The 19,234-nt window shown below is 36.9% G+C and overlaps 1 protein-coding gene across 2 annotated transcripts in view; it reads left to right on the forward strand.

The window, feature by feature from the left end:
* Positions 1-19,234, forward strand: part of LOC134742392 (inositol-trisphosphate 3-kinase homolog) — a 127,139-nt gene that overhangs the window by 83,793 nt on the left and 24,112 nt on the right. The window contains exon 1 of one of the 2 annotated variants that reach the window (XM_063675515.1): positions 5,142-5,416. The exons of the other annotated variant lie outside the window; for it this stretch is intronic. Within the exon in view, the coding sequence (XP_063531585.1) occupies positions 5,270-5,416 (147 nt within the window). The 5' untranslated portion in view covers positions 5,142-5,269. Of the gene's footprint in view, positions 1-5,141; positions 5,417-19,234 lie in introns of those variants that run through there. 2 annotated transcript variants of the gene reach the window in all.

Genomic DNA, 19,234 nt, shown 5'->3' on the forward strand with positions numbered 1-19,234 from the left:
GGGTTCATGGACTCAGTATTAGTGCACGTTGCGAGCTTATTAATCTCTCTCTATGCAAGATTATATTCAAATGGTTAAACCAACATGTTGTTCCATTAGTTATCAGTGATTATTCATCGTCAAGTGTCATTTAAATTTAAAATAAACGCGATACTGATTGAGATAGTGAAGTGTTGGCAGTGAGGTTATGTTGACAAAGCAAAAGTTGATTACATGCGTGAGTATATTTTAAGTTACCTATACTATATATTGCAAACCATATTTTATGCAGTAGGTATTTGTGTATTTCTTTCAGTATAAGCTTTGGTAATTTGTATTTTAAGCGCGGTGATATTTTAGCATAATATTTTGTACTATGGATTACAAATGATTGATTAGATACTTTTTACGTGATACTTTTTATCTACGTACGTACACGTGCAAGGTATGAAACCTACCTATAGTTTAATTAACCGATTATTAATTGCCAGGTACGTAAATGCCGCTAGTCAATCATGACCAATTAAATGTACCTATTTTTAACCTGAACACCAGCTTACCTGACGTAAAGGGGCCCACTGATTATCAGTCCGCCGGACGATATTAGCCTGTCAGTTAGATCAAAAATTTGACAGTTCCAAACAACTGATAGGTCGATATCGTCCGGCGGACTGGTAATCAGTGGGCCCCTTAAGTGAATAAATAATATTTTGTTGTAACAATGATTATACTAATCAATAAGCAATGCTGTTGACGGGCGATGTCCGTTAGATGCTCATTATCATTAAAAACTTGTCCAAAAAGGAAGAGTTGCCGATGACGCGCGGCACGTAGGCCACGCCGCCGTCGCGCCAACAAGCTATAAAATCAAGTTTCCACTGCCGTCATCGTTTACTATGTATGTATGTTTATAAATCCTTTTAATAATATCTAGATACAATGTATTTCTTAACTAATATTTAATGCTACCAGTATCTTCATTAATTTGTATATATATTTTATTCTGATCCGATGATGGTCCTCATTTAATACGTTTAACGCAAGTTTAACGTATCCGTCTAGAATTAAATATATTTATGAGTACCTATCAGTTTAAAATGTTAAACTTTATTACGAAGGGATCAGGTAGAGCAGCTTTAGTATTTGACTACCTATAACAAATCGGGATCGATCTCATTAAACAAAATACATACCTATAGGTAGTTAGGTACATAGTTATGAAATGAAAAGGACACGTGTGTCATCCTATTTGAATTAATTTTGGTTATTAAGTAATACAAAACAACGTCATACATAATACTATTACTTATTCTGTGACATAAGTATACATACATACCTACATAGTTAAAAGGAGATTATATATTTATTCTTATAATATAAAATTACAATACAAATTATCCTAAAATGATCTACACGAGTTTATATTATGAACGTAAATTTTATTTACATTACATTATTTAATAAATTAATAAATACAAAAATACAATTTATAAAATCTCTAAGTAAACAATCGTATGTCAACAATTTTATTATTAAGTTAATTACAACTATGGTTATAATATAGGTATCTAAACGCTAAATTGGCGAAGGAAAGGAATACGTTTAAAGTTGTAATTACTTAACATTTATTTATATAAATTGTAAGTACTTACGCGTATTTCCTCGCAAGTGAGATACAACAATTTGTGCAGGGGATATTAAAATTGTAAATTCAATTTAAGAAAACCGTTCGTCTTCAAAGTCAAGGTTTTATTTGACTCTAATTAACAATTTTGGCCATATACAGTGTGTACAGAATGAATGGGCCTTAAAACCTTAAGTTAGCTCATTTTGCTCAAAGGAAACATTATTTTATTTTTAAAAAGAAATAAACCTGCATTCAAAGATTTTTTGAAATTCGCTTGTTTCACCCGGGAATCGAACAGACGTTAATAATAACATTTCTCCAAAAAACATTAGGCCTTACACTCGTCTGTCGTACAAAATATCCATAAATCGAATATTTAGTATTCAAGAACATTTTTAGACAAATCGAAAAAAAAAATGAAAAATCTTTGAATGCAGTTTGGTTTATTTTCAAAAATAAAAGAATGTTTTCTTTAAGCAAAATGAGTTAACTTAAGGTTTTGAGTTCCCTCCAAGGCCATTTCATTCTTTCCACATTGTATATCCTTTATTGCACAATTAATTATGTACCTATTAAGAATTAACCACGTACTTAAAACCGAGCCTAACTTACATATTTATCTATTCCAAATAACAGATCAGATCACCAATAGGTTTGTTTACGCACTGATAAAGTTTAATACGTAAGTATCAAACTTCTATAATACTTGTATATATGTGGTATTATATAGGAAAATCTAATTAAATATGCTCTTGTGGCACGGACGTGGACCAACTGGGACACCATGGATTATCTTGTCAAAAAAGTGCCGGCCGTTTTTCAAGACATGCGTCGCTTAATGACATAATCCGTCGGTCTCTCGCCACCATCAATGTACTTACCCGCTCTTCTTGATCCCGACTGGCATTATCAGGGATGATGGCAAGAGGCCCAATGGGGTGTCCTTGGTTCCTTGGAGCTTGGGACGGATGTTGGTGTGGGATGCTGGATGCTACCTGCGTAGACACACTGGCACCGTCCCACCTCCAACGGACTAATGTAAAAGCGGGCGGAGCGGCGGAAAGCGCCGAAATTTTAAAACGTAATAAATATAAGAGCCTCGGCAGAGAGTATCATTTCGTTCCATTTGGAGTTGAAACTCTAGGTCCATGGGGTCCCAGCGCGCATAAGTTGTTTGCAGAAATCGCGAAGCGTCTGGTTGACGTAACTGGTGACCGAAGAGCTGGCGGCTTTCTCGCACAACGTAATAGCATTGCGATACAGCGAGGAAATGCCGCCAGCATCCTTGGTACAATGCCTCAAGGGCCTATTTTAGATTTAAGCTAGTTATTAATTTCGTTTACGTAGTACCACTGTATATATCTTGTATGTAAATAAATGTTTTAAATTAAAAATGGGTAATCAGCCAAAACATGCAGGTCCCTAAATCATTAATTTTTACATACAATAAACATCAATGACTAATAGGAAATATTACGCGAAACTCTGCGTAGGGGACGCCACTGCCACAATCTGAGGGACTATCGCGAAACAAGAAAATCGAAATTTCGTTATCTAACATCTCTGTCACTCTTGCGTATTCGAGCGATAAAGAGACAGCGAAATTTCGGATTCGCGTTTCTCGATAGGTCCTCTGTAAACAAACCGCCTTGATGCATCAATGTAATATTTTATTATCTCCGAAAACTTATCAAAAACCTGTTAAAGGTACAGTATGTATAAGTTGCTCTATGGTTTACTAAAGAGGCTAGTGCTGCACTGGTGGCAGAACATTGCAGTAATACCCCCTATTGAAAAATGAGCGATGTTGAAAAACTTCTTTGTTCTTAAATATAACCTCACGTGAGTCACGTGCGAAGTTTTAACGTGATTGACACAGTTTCCGAACCAACAAATAAATACTCACTCAGGTAAAAGAAGCGCTTAAACTAAAAGAAATAAAAGCAAAGCAAGTTGTGGTCTGAGAACTGTCGAGAACAAAATTGGACGTTAAAAGATTAATTTAGCGGTCGCACGATCAAATCGGGTTGGGTAAGCGCACGCGCGCCTATTATGTCGATTCGTGATGCGTGATCCTTTTTGAGAACCATTCTGGCCCTAGTTCTAGGATATATTTAAACCGCTTACCGAACAATAGGAACCAGGAAAGCGTTTGTCTCAATTAGTATGGTATAATGGCATTATTCGTATTAAACGTTTGTCTTAATCTAGGTATAATTTTGACATATGTATTTGTAAGAAAGGGATAAAACAAATTTACTAATTGAGGCTTGTAAAGTTTCTTGAATAAGGGGCTTAGAGTACGAACACTGTTATGGATCTAGAGGTTACTCTTATAGTGGTTTGACTGAATTGAAACTTTGATATTCACAAGGCATACAGAGCTTATTCCGTTGTTGTAGCCAGTGTTTAGCTTGAACATATTTTGGCCCTCGGTTTCATGTGCAATTAACAAGTTATATGGTAAAATATGTTGTAAATAACAACATACTTTACCATATAACTTGCAAATCTATTTCCCTCTTAAGTAGATGACTGGGATCTTTGGACTTAGGATATCGGATTCTATTTCTATTATATTTCTTTCTAGCTTTAATGGATTCAGTGTTAGTTAGATATAGTGCAATTACGCCAACAGCTAGAGCTAATACTTAAGTCAGATTTGTGAAAACAGTGTACATACATACATTATTACATCTAATGTAATGTAAATTATAGTGCGACATAAAATAGTAGAAATGTAGTGATGTTTGATGTTGATGTTTGATGTTTGATACATAAAAGCTAGAAGATTTTGGGTAACGGTACCACTCTTAAGTTCAGCATCTTTAGGTTTCTTGTAGCATAAACTACTACAAGAATGAGCAGCCAAACTTATTATGCATATATTTTTATGAGAAGCTTGCACTATTTTACAGTGTTTAAATAACAAGTTTGTTTAACACTAATACGAGTTACGCTAGTCAGCCTTGATTAGTGTTCTTGCAAACTGACTTACTCATCTCCCTGTACAGCACATACACGCATCTGCGTCTGCGTCACCAGTCTCATTGGATCATACTGTCAGACAGATAGGCATCTTGGAAAAATATATGTTGTACAGACGTGTACTTGAGAAGTTCATTTTCCAGGATAATTAAGTTGGGTAGGACCCTACCTATAATAAAATAACAGAAGGTATCAGATCCACTACAAATTGTCGCCGGTTAAAAGATTGTAAAGTTAGCTACACACAATCAAATGTATGAATAAGCACATAACGAAGCCAAGGCATGCTAAGTTCATTGACTTAGGTGGTCGAGGCTGTCGACGGAATCGATAGTAAACAGCAGCGACTGCCGCCGTGAAACGAACCTACAATATTTGCTCAGTACAAGCACTCAGGTCGAAGTACTAGGCTAGCTTTGCGGATTTAGGTTTCGAATTTTTTTTATCCTAAAAGCGGGTCAGGTCGGCGGCCCGTGACGTGGTGCTAGGAAAGCCGCTGAAGTGGTCATGGTTTCCTTTTTGCAAACGCTCGACGCATGCGCGGGGGGCGCGCGTGCGTCAGTGTTGTGTGGGGCCTACGTTCACTTCGGACGCGCTGCTGGCGCTCGTCCATGACGGTATCTTTCGGACAGTGCTAGCAAGGAAGGCCGAGTGTGGTTTTGTGTGAAGAGTGCGATGAGCGGCGGCGGCGCGGACGTGGCGTCCCGGGCGCGGGCGGGCCCCGCAACCTTGCCCACCGAGTTCCCCGTCCGACTTTACATGAGGGCGCTCCGCCAGTACCAGAAGCTGCTTGATCTCAGGCGACTCACTTCCAAAGACAAAGTAAGTATCCCATCTCAAAAGGATGCTGTTTACGTATGCGTAGTATGCGCGGCGATCGACGTGCTCTCAATCGTATTGCTTATAAGCAATAGCAGAGTGACTAATGCTTAAAACATTTAAAGTTTTAAAACTTTTTCTTAATTAAGGTTTTTAGTAATTAAAAACGGCTACTAACTACTAACTAGATTTCTCATAGTGTAATAGGATTATGTCATACTTAATTTGTTTCATTAAAACGGAATCAATACTCAGAGCAGTAATTATTTAATCTAGTTGCCTTCAAATCGTAACTGAAAAGGCGTTTACTGTTTAATCATATATGATAATACATACGTAAATTAAATACACAAATACACCTCTGCTAGCTTCATAATTATATACTAAATAAGTATACTTTTTAGACTTGAGTAGGTATTAAGTACCTACTTATAGGAAGTTGATACAAAGCTTAGTAAATAAAATTTGAATAGGTAACATTACTAATACTATACAATACCCCATGGTGATGTGTTAATATATAGGTACCTACTTGTTAAAAATAAAATGTTAGTAGGGAGTTAGTAACCATATTTATAATTATAATATAACGAGTTACATCAACAACATTGATATTCAGATACTATACGCATATTTTGCTGTGGATAAAGCCTAACCTTGGTAAAGCTTGATAAAAACTTAAAGATACTTTCAAGTAGGTATCGCGTTTTTATCACGGTGAGCCTATTTACATTAAGATACGCTCGTATTCGTAAATATGATTTATATTCATTACCTTATGTACATTTTTACTTTGTGTAACATCATACAGGTATGTAGCTAGGTAAATAGTTTTATTACAAGGTAGAACAGTAAGCACGTTCGACACACAGATTCCTCACATAAACAAGTTAATGCGTATGATAGTAGACTATTGACTTTGCACTGGTTATGCTCAATTAGAATGCATAACTAAACAAATTATTGTTAATTACTTAACCTGTTTTTAATTAGTTGGAACTGGAGGAGGATTCGAGCTTACAAATTGATGTCAATTTCATCTCATCTTGCTTTACTTTCTCACCCGTACTCATATATGTATATATTATGTACTTGCTCGTAATAACATTGTAGGTGCATAAATTAGTAATAATTCAGCCTATATATAATACAGTCAGCAAAGCTATTAGCTTGGCACCCCAGCATACACATTTGTAGTTTTGCTGACTGTACGTCCCATTACCCGGCACAGGCCTCCTATAAGTAATATGCACGAGAAAGATAATACAATCGTTTGTTTTATTTTTATTTTTAATATTAACAGTTTAACCAGGTTGGATTGTTACATTGCCCTTTTTTACAACAGGAAAAATAAATAGGCATAGCTATAAAAATGTTGTATTGTATTAGTGTACTTTATCTGGCTGTGAGGTAATAGTTTCTATATTTGTGATAGAGATAGCGTATACGTACACAGATAAGCTCGCGGGGGAGTGAGCGGACTGCGTTGCGTTGCCGCGCTGCGGGCTTTATTTATTTTTTAAACTTTAAGTCATAAGTCATTTATTCATAAAATATATGCACAAAATATATACAACAATGTATAAATGGCGGACTTAGGACTTTAGACTTACATGCAGGCTCAGACTCCGCAATATGAGGCGATTAGGAAGACCACACATTAGTCGGGCCACACAACACAAGCCGTATTTGAGCTTACTGTGGAACTTTCTCGATTTTTGTAAAAATGACCAGTATACATTTATTTGTTTAAACTGTTTTTAAAGTCAAGTAAAAGAGAGTCCACTATACTATGCAACCTACTTAATTTTAGATGATTACTTTTCCAAATCAATTCTTGTTGATATATAAGTGCTTCACGTAAGTGAAACTTACACGTGTCATAACATTAATGTTATTAACACGCGCCTAAAAAATAGCAAGAGACCCTCGTGATAAAGGGCACCGTTTTATAATGTCATAAAACTAATTTACAGCTTTACACGTGTCAAACATTGATGTTATTAACACGCGCCTAAAAAATAGCAAGAGACCCTCGTGATAAAGGGCACCGTTTTATAATGTCATAAAACTAATTTACAGCTTTACACGTGTCAAACATTGATGTGATTAACACACGTCCGACAAATAGCAAGAGACCTTTGACCAGTGTATAGCCGGTAGCCGGTTAGACTTGTGAAATCGTAACTTGTTGCATCGTAGCGTCTAAAAGGGCTGAAAGCTTATAATTTGTATTACAGACAGAAGTTTTTTTCTAATAACTGGAAATAATTAAATAACCCTTCAGGTCGCATACCTTATCATCAAAACGTCGAAACACTTTGTCATAAATAGGTCTAAATCAAAGTAAAAAAGTAAGTATTTTATTTTTAGTGTAGTGTGCAAATTAAATAAATATTACTATTTTGAAGATCAGACCTATAGTTTCATAACAAAATAAAATCATCATCATCAAGTTAAAAAGGGGGACAAAACGCTCTGATATTGCTCTAATGTGCGGTGAGGTCGAGACGCCTTAGGACCCTTAGGTACATCTAGTTAAACTATAATATATATTACTTAAGTATGTGATCTGTGGTTCCAACTGTTGCGAGGTTACTCTAGCATCGTCGACAGCTGCGACCGAACGGTCGTATACGGCCTGCTATGAGAATGTACAAATATATATAGGTACCTACTTCTCGCATCGAATGATGGTCCTATGACCGTTTATTTTTGATGGATTATCTGTCACGTAAAATGTTTATAGACATTTTTTTGGAAATTTAGCACATCAGAAATATAACATTTAAGTAATAAAAATTACGGTACGGTACGGTGCAGTACGGTAAAGTTATGTGTTTTTCATATTGGTGAGAAAAAAAAGAATACTTTGTATTGTATTGTTTTGTAAAAATATAGTTCTTCAATATATATTTTTTTTAATTATGCCTAAGCAAAAGAGATTTTAAGTCTTTATAAGGCAGTGGGGATATATTTCCCACCTGATTTTGAACTTTATTTCATAGTTTGACGACCGGTCTGGCCTAGTGGGTCACTACCCACTAGGCCAGACCGGCCAGGGTCACTCCCTGCCTGTGAAGCCGATGGTCCTGGGTTCGAATCCCGGTAAGGGCATTTATATGTGTGATGAGCACAGATATTTGTTCCTGAGTCATGGGTGTTTTCTATGTATTAAGGTATTATATATATCGTTGTCTGAGTACCCATAACACAAGCCACCTTGGGCTTAGCGTTGGACTTAGTCAATCTATGTAAGAATGTCCTAAGATAATATTTATTTATTATTTATTTAAGTAGGTTCATTTTTGCATACTTTCTGATGGGTTATAATGGGTTAACAAACTGTCATAGGGACCATCATTCGAGAAATGCGTTTTTCTGAGCTAGTCTTTAATACCTATATGTACCTGCTATGTAAAACATTTTTACAAAAAAAAGTTCTAAACGTGAACATGTTATATACGTTTAGTAGATATTCTCCGTGATACATACGTATCTACTAAAAGTAATATGAATAAGTAGGCTCATAATTATTTAACTGATGCAATCTATCGGTGTATTATAGACATAATAACTAAGTCAGTTAAAAATGGTTCTGACACAAATGTGCATGTGTCATCATTGACATCAAACGATAAAAAGGTCTCGAGAATGAAAGGTATTGTTTTATTACGTTTCATTCGAATTTTGAGACTTCTCAAGTTCTTCTTACCCGATAACCTAATAAAGTTGTGTAAGCCAACAGTTATGTTAATATCAAGTATGTTTTTTTAGGGTCAAGTTGAAATTATGGCTGATATTTACTGTGACGCTGATGATATTACCTATAAAGTAAACTGAAGGTAAAATCGTGATAAAATTATGATAACGGCCGCCCGCAGATGTCCGCTAAAACCGGCTGCATTTTCATTGTAAATGACGTTGTTGCATTTAATGTATTTATACAGTTCTAATTTGAGTGATCTAGGTCATAAGACTCATGAGAAACATTAACTTTGTTAAGAAATATTCAAGCTAAGAAGTACTCAAGCTTAAAGTGAAATTTTTTTTGGACAAACTAAAAAATATACGGCTCCCACTATTTTATAAATCCAGAATATGATAGGGGTCGCCCTTGTCGCCAATCCATACTAATATTATAAATGCGCAAGTGTGTCTGTCTGTTTGTCTGCCAAATTTTGTATAAAATTGATATAGAGACATTAGAGACAGTTCGAGATCCGAGGAAGAATATAGGATAGTTTTTATCCCAGAAATCATTAAGAATAGGAATAACTTCATTATTTTGTCTTTTGTCAAGAGCAATGAATAAATAGTACCTAACAATTTTCATATTTGCTATGTCGAAGCCACCACACAATTAAACAACCACCACAATTAACCATCTTTAGGTAATTTTTGGGTGTGCCATTCCTGGCATTCCTTACTAAAGTCATGTTCCTCCCTTCTCTTCAGAATTCTTAGTTTTAGGGTTCCGTACCCAAATGGTAAAACGGGACACTATTACTAAGACTCCGCTGTCCGTCCGTCTGTCACCAGGCTTTATCTCATGAACCGTGATAGCTAGAAAGCTGAAATTTTCACAGATGATGTATTTCTGTTGCCGCTGCCGCTATAACAACCAATACTAAAAACAGAATAAAATAAATATTGATGTGGGGTTCCCATACAACAAACGTGATTTTTTTGCCGTTTTTAACGTAATGGTACGGTACCCATCGTACGCTAGTCCGACTCGCACGTTTTTAGGGTTCCGTAGCCAAATGGCAAAAAACGGAACCCTTATGGATTCGTCATGTCTGTCTGTCTGAATAGTTTGCGCGAGAGACACTTCCAAAGTGGTAAAATGTGTGTCCCCCCACCCCTGTAACTTCTAAAATAAGAGAATGATAAAACTAAAAAAATATATATGATATACACCATGCAAACTTCTACCGAAAATTGGTTTGAATGAGATCTAGTAAGTAGTTTTTTTTTAATACGTCATAAATCCTAAACCGCAATTTACCTTTCACTCACGTTTCCCATAAAAAATACATTGTTTAAATTGTGTAATGTACGTAACCCTCGGTGCGCGAGTAGGACTCGCACTTGGCCGGTTTTTTTTTCTTTTACAACCGTATTTAACACCTGTGGTTCCCTATATTTTGTGTTTAATATTTTGTAAGAGCAGTTTCACAATCCTACAATCAGTCAGCGTTGACTTTATCGCTCGCATGTGCACATGGCGTCATTGTGATCATGCCGGCATCAATGCTTCCTTCATGCATTGAACATTTTAGTATTGCATGTATGTAAGTCGTTAAAACAGGTATCAATGTTGTTATTTCATGTTATCAGTTCATTCGTCGGAAATAAAGACGCACATGTAAAAAAACTCAACGGTAATATGGAGAGTTATTTATCACAGTTGCTATTCTCTCAATGCTGAAAACACTCCTTGTTCCATAATTGGTAGCATTACTGGTTTAATACGCGTATCATTATGTTCTAAAAATAGCTGACGAAACTTCTTAGTACGTTGTGTATTAGTAGCACAAAGCTGCGTTCTAAAACATGGTGGTAACGCGTGGCTGAATCAAGGCTGCATCTGGCCCGCGGCGGCTCGGCTGGTGATTGGTAACGACTAACGACGGATTGTATTAGTATACTTATTTATTTAAGTGTACAAATCTAATCCGTGGGAGCACGCGACTGAAGGTCTCAGCTATTTAAAGCTACGTAAAGGTTGCTTGATTGCTTTTTAGTTAGCCACGTAAGAACCAATGCCTTCTTGTAGTTGGTTGCCATTCTGGTCCACTAAACTTGTACAGAACGAGACGGTCGTATCGTATTACTCGTATTCGTATTACTCATTACAGTTTGGAATGCATATCAAACTAATTTTGGTTTTCAATTTATGCCATTAGTACAGTTGGTGCCCTAACATGTATTTGCCATTTTTATTATTTAAAAGTATAAACTTTTCTCCCACGTCAATATAACAGATCAATCCCGATTTGCTTTACATGGTTCAAGTGGTTCAAGAAGGAAAACATGGCACTTTGATAGGTAATTAGTAAATATGTAAAAGTCTATATACCAGTCTCTTAAAATAGCCTGCATTGAGGTGCATATTTAAGAAACAAGCATTGCCAATTTTTTGAAAATTTATTTGTAGTTTATTGATTTGATAATCGGTATAAATTATTCTTAATTTCTGTAAAAGACATTCAAATAAATTGGATTTTGGTTTTATCTTTCAATTATTACATTAAAACTTTGATGACCTTAACGATATTTATCCACGTCCACGAGGCTATACAAATTCGTCAACAACCTGGTTCGATATTGACGTAAAAAAATTATATTTCGGTGCCATGCTTGACCCTTGCGCGGGGAAGACATGTATTGTCACGAGCAAATCTCGGTCACCCAGCTGTGTGGCGAGCCTTTCCGGCTTGGCCGCGGTTGGCACGCTGGCACTTCCTGGCCCCTCGCCGCTCGGGGCTCGGCTGTCCGATTAGACACTTCCGCTCGTAAACACAGGGTGCTATTACAATCGCTTATGGAAAAGGCAAGCCGAGCGCTGCGGCGAACCAGTCATAATACGACGATATGCGCATTGTATGGGTCTGGGATTGTTGAAGAACAGGGATTAACGCTATCTTCCGATTATCGTCTTGAACAAAGATACATCAATTTTATTGCTTACTTGTGCAAAAATGTTTATGCAAAGTGCCTAAACTAACGGATTACTATGATGAGAATTTTTTTTTTATTTAATCAATGCCTTTCTGAAATTGTTGAAAAGTTTAACGACAGTTAAGGGATTAACATACTCAGTTACTAGCTACATGCATGAATTTTTTGCAAGAAGTCAGTCGATTCGACTTCCCGTCAGATCCAAATGTTTCTAATAAACCTGTGCTGCGTCCCAGAAGTTGTCTCGAGAAAAACGCCCCAAACAAAAAGCACGCGGCCTGCGACGTCGCAGAATGCACAACTGCGCCAAAACGTATGGAAAAATTCCTGAATAATAATTATGTTTTGCTTAAATTTTTCTCGTTATGGCTTAAGAAATCTAATAAAGGTGTTTAATACAATACAAATACAATACAATATATTTTATTTCAGACCATGTCCATCCATAGTGTTAGTGTGCATTCCCTTAAGCCTGTTAGTTAAACCTACTATACTACCTTAAACTAATACAATACATTTAATATAATAAATACATTTGTGTTTAACATACATAAGAAAAGTCGTAGTTACATTAGTTCGTCTCGTTTGACTTGCCCGCGTTCAGTGAGCAATAGAAACACATGGTCAGGAGGCTCACGCAGTGGTATTAGCCGCATATTAGAAGAATACCTTATAAATGGCTGAATTAAATACGATATAACCATTAATGGCAGCGGACAACCGATATCGTGTGAACGGACGCTCCGCTAATAGCCTGTATTTATCATCATTCAAACTCGGTTCTGTTTTATTAACAGTTTCATTTAGTGGTGTAAAATAGCGAAGCAAAATTATAATACCTGTTTAAGTGAAAATTAGTTGGATCCACTTTATAGACCGCGAGCCAGGCGCAAATTTCGTCAGTCATCGCCTCCCGGGCGAAAACTCGTATAGCGGTTAACGGCTATGTATGATGAACCCTCGTGAACGTCAGCTGCCGCTCCGTTGGTGGGTTGAGGAATGGCAGCCCCCTGCAGCTGCTTTTTACATAGGCGCCTTCCGACATCCGTTATCGGAAAGGCGCTTCCGATAATTTCAGCCATGTCGGAATTATCGGAGGCCCCCGTCAGCTGTCGGACCGATAATATTTGTTTGTGTACGTATGTGTAGGCACAATGTTCGTTGTAGTGTGCGTGACGACTTGGATGCATTTTATCCGGATTGGCGGGAAACTACAAACAACACAAGGCGAATGGAGGAAACGAGGGGAGGCCTTTGCCCAGCAATGGGACACTAAATTACGCTAATAAATTAGATTAGGCTAAAACATATTGTCTACTTATCTATCTCTAATTAGGCATTTATATTCGTCCTTATAGGCAGATTGTGGCTTCCTATTCCGATTTGTCTGTTTACTTGTACCTACATCATTTAATTCATTAGTTCATGTAGCGTTACTCAATGTACGTATGAATAATAAGTTCGCTCTACAGTCTGGCAAAGAAGAGTAGAAATTAAAAAGTGGCAACACCGTAGTGTCGTCCCTTTCAAATCAATCTAAGAAAAACGGGACGACACTACAGTGTTGCCACTTTTTAATTTCTACTCTTTTTTTGCCAAACTGTACATTATGCTCGCATACTAATCTAGGAAATTTGCACATCTACATTTTTTCCGGTTGAAAACGAATGTCAAGTTTGACCATGGACTTTATATAGGTATATCTATACATATTAAACAATTTTGACGACCGGTCTGGCCTAGTGGGTAGTGACCCTGCCTGTGAAGCCGATGGTCCTGGGTTCGAATCCCGGTAAGGGCATTTATTTGTGTGATGAGCACAGATATTTGTTCCTGAGTCATGGGTGTTTTCTATGTATTTAAGTATTTATATATTATATATATCGTTGTCTGAGTACCCATAACACAAGCCTCCTTGGGCTTACCGTGGGACTTACTCAATCTGTGTAAGAATGTCATATAATATTTATTTTATTTATTTATTTATTTATTTAAACAGACACAGCTATTAGTCTAGAGTTGGGCATTTGTTTTGAAATATAATTATTTTTAACGGCCTCCAGCCTAGCCTATAGAAACCAGGGTACATTGATATCTATTACAGATACATTGAGGTACACAGGAGGTCTTTATAAATTCACTAAGGTGGGCCTCCATCCTGACGCTCACAGATTGTCCCATAATATATTCATTGTTACGTTGCATTGCGACTCTGTCGTAAAAGCTTTATGATGAATTGATGACTTTAGAATTTTGACTATTAAGTAAGCGTATACGTCAGTAATACTAATTCCCATTGTATGTAAACCGGCTTTAATACAAAGGAAATCAGTATTCGTTCCACTTTCTCTGGCCAGACCTCCGGCTCATAAATAAATACTCGCCTTTGTTTCACCGCCGCGCCGACATTACGAATGCCACAGCCGTATTATTTATTTCACTTGTCTATTTTTAGCGAAGTTTATATTTATTCATTTTAAGACATTTTATTTATATTACTTAAAATACTTAAGGTAGAAGTCACATCACAGCACATCAACAGGGGACAAGGTCGATGGGAGGTAAAGTAATTTTAGGTGATTTATAAGGGCCAACCAAACTATTATAGATGTCATTTGCATCGTTGGTTTGTAAGTTTATATCATTTTGGATATCACTAGACATAACCAGTTATTACCAACTAAACGCCGCTTTGCATTAACGCATATATACTTAATTAAGTTTGATGTTTGTATAGTTTGAGCAACCAGCCGTATTACTAGAAACTAGTTGAAGATAATATTATTACTAGTTAAGCAACACAGTTTTCTCTGCGTGATAGAGTCAGAAATGATGATATCCGCAGTAGACTAGGGTCACCGACATAGCTCGCAGAATTGCAAACCTTAAGTGGCAGTGGGCGGGGCACATTGCTCGCAGAACTGATGGCCGGTGGAGCCGGAAGGTTCTGGAGTGGCGTCCGCGTACCGGAAGACTAACTGCCGGTAGGCCTCCAACGAGATGGAGCGACGACCTGGTGAAGGTCGCGGGAATTCGGTGGTTGCGAGCGGCACAAGATCGGTCGGAGTGGCGAGCCTTGGGGGAGGCCTATGTCCAGCAGTGGACGTCTATCGGCTGACATGATGATGATGATGATGATAAAGCAACAACACAGGACATGTGAATACTCTCAGCTACTTCTAGTGATACTCGTAGTTACATTTGGTCGACAATAAGCCTGTACATAATATAACTACAGTACCGGCCAATAATATATCACCTTTGAGTGTTTTTGTATGAGCTTTTATAGAGTAAACAATATAGGTTAGTTTGTAGATTGCATATTTTACTAGTCATTTTATACAATACTGAAATACTGTGAATTATAATAGGAAAAAAAACTTCTACGAAAAAACCATTACATGAGACCAATTTTTCTCATCGCTCGTACAAAGGAATCCTACTAGACTACCTAAAGCAGTGAGGTGGAAATCACTCACAATTATATAAAAAAAGTTATACCGTAAAAACATGGAGGTGATATATTATTGGCCGGTACGTATCTCCAAGAAGCCACCACTCGACCATGATCACTTTCTTTACCAGATCACTTTCTGACCTTGAGCGGCGAGCTTGACTGGTCAGGTGGTCAGATCGAGATAATGTCGACTTTCTCTCATTGTTTTCAATTTATAAATGCATGTGTTACGGGTAATGTTAGAAAGTTAAATAAACTCAAGTTTACCCTGGTATAACTAGTATTACCAGAGCCTTTTGGTTAAAGTCCGAAAATTTAAACAACATTAATCTGTATTCGGCGTTTACCCATAGGTACACATCTAGGTCTACCCAACACTGGCTGGGTAATATTAGGTGTTGCAACATCACTTCTGACATTACCCTCCCAGTGTAGGGTAGATCTCTAGATGTATACGGGTAAACTCCGACAACAAATTAAAGTTGATTTAATTTTCGGTCTTTACCTAAAAGGCTTGGGTAATACTTACTTAAATATTATGAGCAATACTAGAAGGTTAAGTAAACTTAAGTTTACCTGGGTATACCTAGTATTACCCAAGCCTTTACCTGGGTCACCATGTCAAAATGTATGGTAATTCCGTGACGTATTTTTTAACTGAAAACAAAAAACTTGTGTTACATATATTATACAGTGGGAGCAAAAGATATAACTAATAGTTCATTAAGAGCTCTACATTTTGAAATTAAAATCTAATTTTCCGAAAAAAGTAACTAGACATGTTCTTTCCGTGTACCCTTCATATATAGTTATCTTACTGACAGGAAAATCGTCTTAAATTATGCAGAGTCCAACGTACACCAAGGAGCAGTCCCGGGGATGTGTCCAGGGTTCTGTTCTGGGACCTATATTCTGGAACACGATCGTGGACACATTACTGGAATCTCCTTTGCCAGAGGGATGTCACTTACAGGCATACGTGGACGATATTCTATTAATTTGCTCTGGAGACAATATAAATCAAGTCGAAACAAAGACCAACCGCATATTAGAAAATATTTATAAATGTGGGAAGATAATAAATTAAAATTCGTAAATATTCGTAGAGTCGAGTAGTCGACCCTATACCTGCGGCATCTCCGTAAATGAAAACTTCGATCCAGTCATAACTCCCAATACAAACATGTGAACGTGAATATGTTTAATACGGGCACGCGTATTCCTTGGTCATGCGTGCTCTGAAAAAAAAACAACTTCATGTGTCCTATGTAAATCCAACGAATTGAGCAGGTTTTTTGATGGGTATCGTTTTATTTCTGGATATGAGACGGTTATATTTTACATTACAACCCATCTTATTGTTGCAACCCAAATGTTTCATCAGCAGCGTAACAATAATAATGTCACACCATATGTATGACTTAGCGATAGTGGACAGAGATATATGCGCTCCGAAATAGACTGTTTCTTCAGTTTGGTAAACTTCGGTATGATAACCTTTAATATTAATATGATCAAAATAAGAACAGATGCGTTTTTTTTTAATTGACTAAGTACACAGTTTGGTCGACATAGTGACCAGCGCCTGCATTTTCTATGAGAAGATTGGTAACGTGGACGAAAGGGCCACGTCACCACCAACAAGAAAGTGGGCGCGGCTGCAGAGGCTGCCGAGGCCCTCAAAAGGCGGAAATCGGCGGGGTCTCGACGCCAATTACAACTTTGTTGCCTTTGGTGTCGAGACCCTCGGTCCGTGGGTCCCGGGCGCTCAGAGTTTATTTGCAGATTTGGCCAAGCGGCTGGTTGATGTCACTGGGGACAAAAGAGCTGGCAGCTTCCTTGCTCAACGAATAAGCATTGCGATTCAGTGAGGAAATGCTGCCAGCGTCTTACGCACTATGCCTCAATTCCATCTTTATATTTAGATTTTTTAGTTTTTGATTAGGTTTAGTTTTATAACAAAATATTACTGTTTGTTAGACTATTGTCGTGTTGGAAATAAAATAATTATCTAAGAACTAGGTCCGATCCGTCTACTCAAGGTCACGTTGTGAATTTTCCCTACATTTTCATTCATTTATTTTCATGCAAAACTACCACAATGATAAACTTTACTTAAATGACGAAATTCCACGTCATGTCTCTAATTAATTTCCTGGGCAATTTGAAATACTTACCTATTTTTATTTAATTAGGCAAGATACAGCCTTATAATTTGTAGACTGAAAAATCAAAATGACATCTAGCTACGTGTCGCAACTATGTATCGCAGAATATTAAGAATGGGCTTAAAGTAATGAGAATTGTTATTTTCGAAAACATAAAAATAAAGACAAAAGCTAATGGTTTCTGGATTTATAATGATAAACTAGATAGTATTTAACTTGGAAAGCAAACGCTATAGTATATTAAAAGGCTCCCTTTATTCACTTTTTGTTACATGCTTCTGAACGTTTGCATTACACTTTAACAAGTTTCGACTGTCTTTAATTTCTTTTGGATTTTCATTGTTAAATTTATTTTATTCTCATATATTTTTCCCACCCATCGTAATATACATACCAATGTATATAAAACTGGCCACAAACCTTCGATTGATCGAGCCTTAGAGACATTAGACGGTTGGCATCTTAGTAGTTCTGCCACGAGTGCCTAAAATTTGTGAAAAACGCCATTGCATACATTTTTACAAAAACATGCAACTTTCCGATCGTCTCTGAAGTTCGATCAATTGCAGATGTTTGGGCAATTTTTAATCGGTTAGCATTGTGAACGATGGCATTTTATGGATAAGAAACTATTAGTTACTCCAAAATAATTAAAATTAATGGTAAAAAAACAGTTATGCAAATAGACTTTAATGTTGTCCAAAGCATGATGCGGACGGACGGTTAGAAAACAGTTACGAGAAATCGAAGGTGGAGGACTTTATTTTATATTATTATGTTTCCTTGTAATATCAAATATGCTCTAGTTTGTCATTATAAAATCCTAAAACCAATAGCTATTGTCTTTATTTTTGTGTTCTCGATAATAAAAATTCTCACTACTTTAAGAGTCCCCGGCAAGCTCAACCGTGAAAAGGTGAAAACCTTCCCATACAAACGGAGTTTCGTTCTTATTTTAAAACTACGTGTTGGATTGTAATAAAACTTTGCACATACAATAAAATGAGGTATATAATGAGTCTAGGTATGTAATGAGTTTATATAGCTCTAGTTTATAAAACACACGAAATAGAGCAAAAACGTTTTGTATGGAAAACTTAAATTCGCTGTATTTTTTTAACTATGGTATATATCTGAAGCTTCATAAACGAATTACAGACATAGATATACCTTATCCTATTGTAAGTACACAGTTTCCGAGCAAGCTAGCTACTCGTTTTAAAATGAGAGCGTAACAAGGTCAAGGCGGCAAGGTCGGTTCTCCATACAAACGATGGAGAACCGACCTTGCCGGCGGGGATCCTTAGCCAACCCATTAGCCTTCAACATGATACTGATGAGTTGGGCATCTGCGCAGTGTCGTCATCACCGTCCGTCACCCACATTGTTTATTGTACAATAATACATCATCCGATACACTATTAATATTTCAAATAAGAATGACGTCAATTTGTTAATTTTCATTAACATTTGCTTGCTGTTTATTCCTAATTATAAAACAGGCTGGCA

Source organism: Cydia strobilella, chromosome 6 (genome assembly GCF_947568885.1).
Source record: "Cydia strobilella chromosome 6, ilCydStro3.1, whole genome shotgun sequence".
Classification (NCBI taxonomy): Eukaryota; Metazoa; Arthropoda; class Insecta; order Lepidoptera; family Tortricidae; genus Cydia; species Cydia strobilella.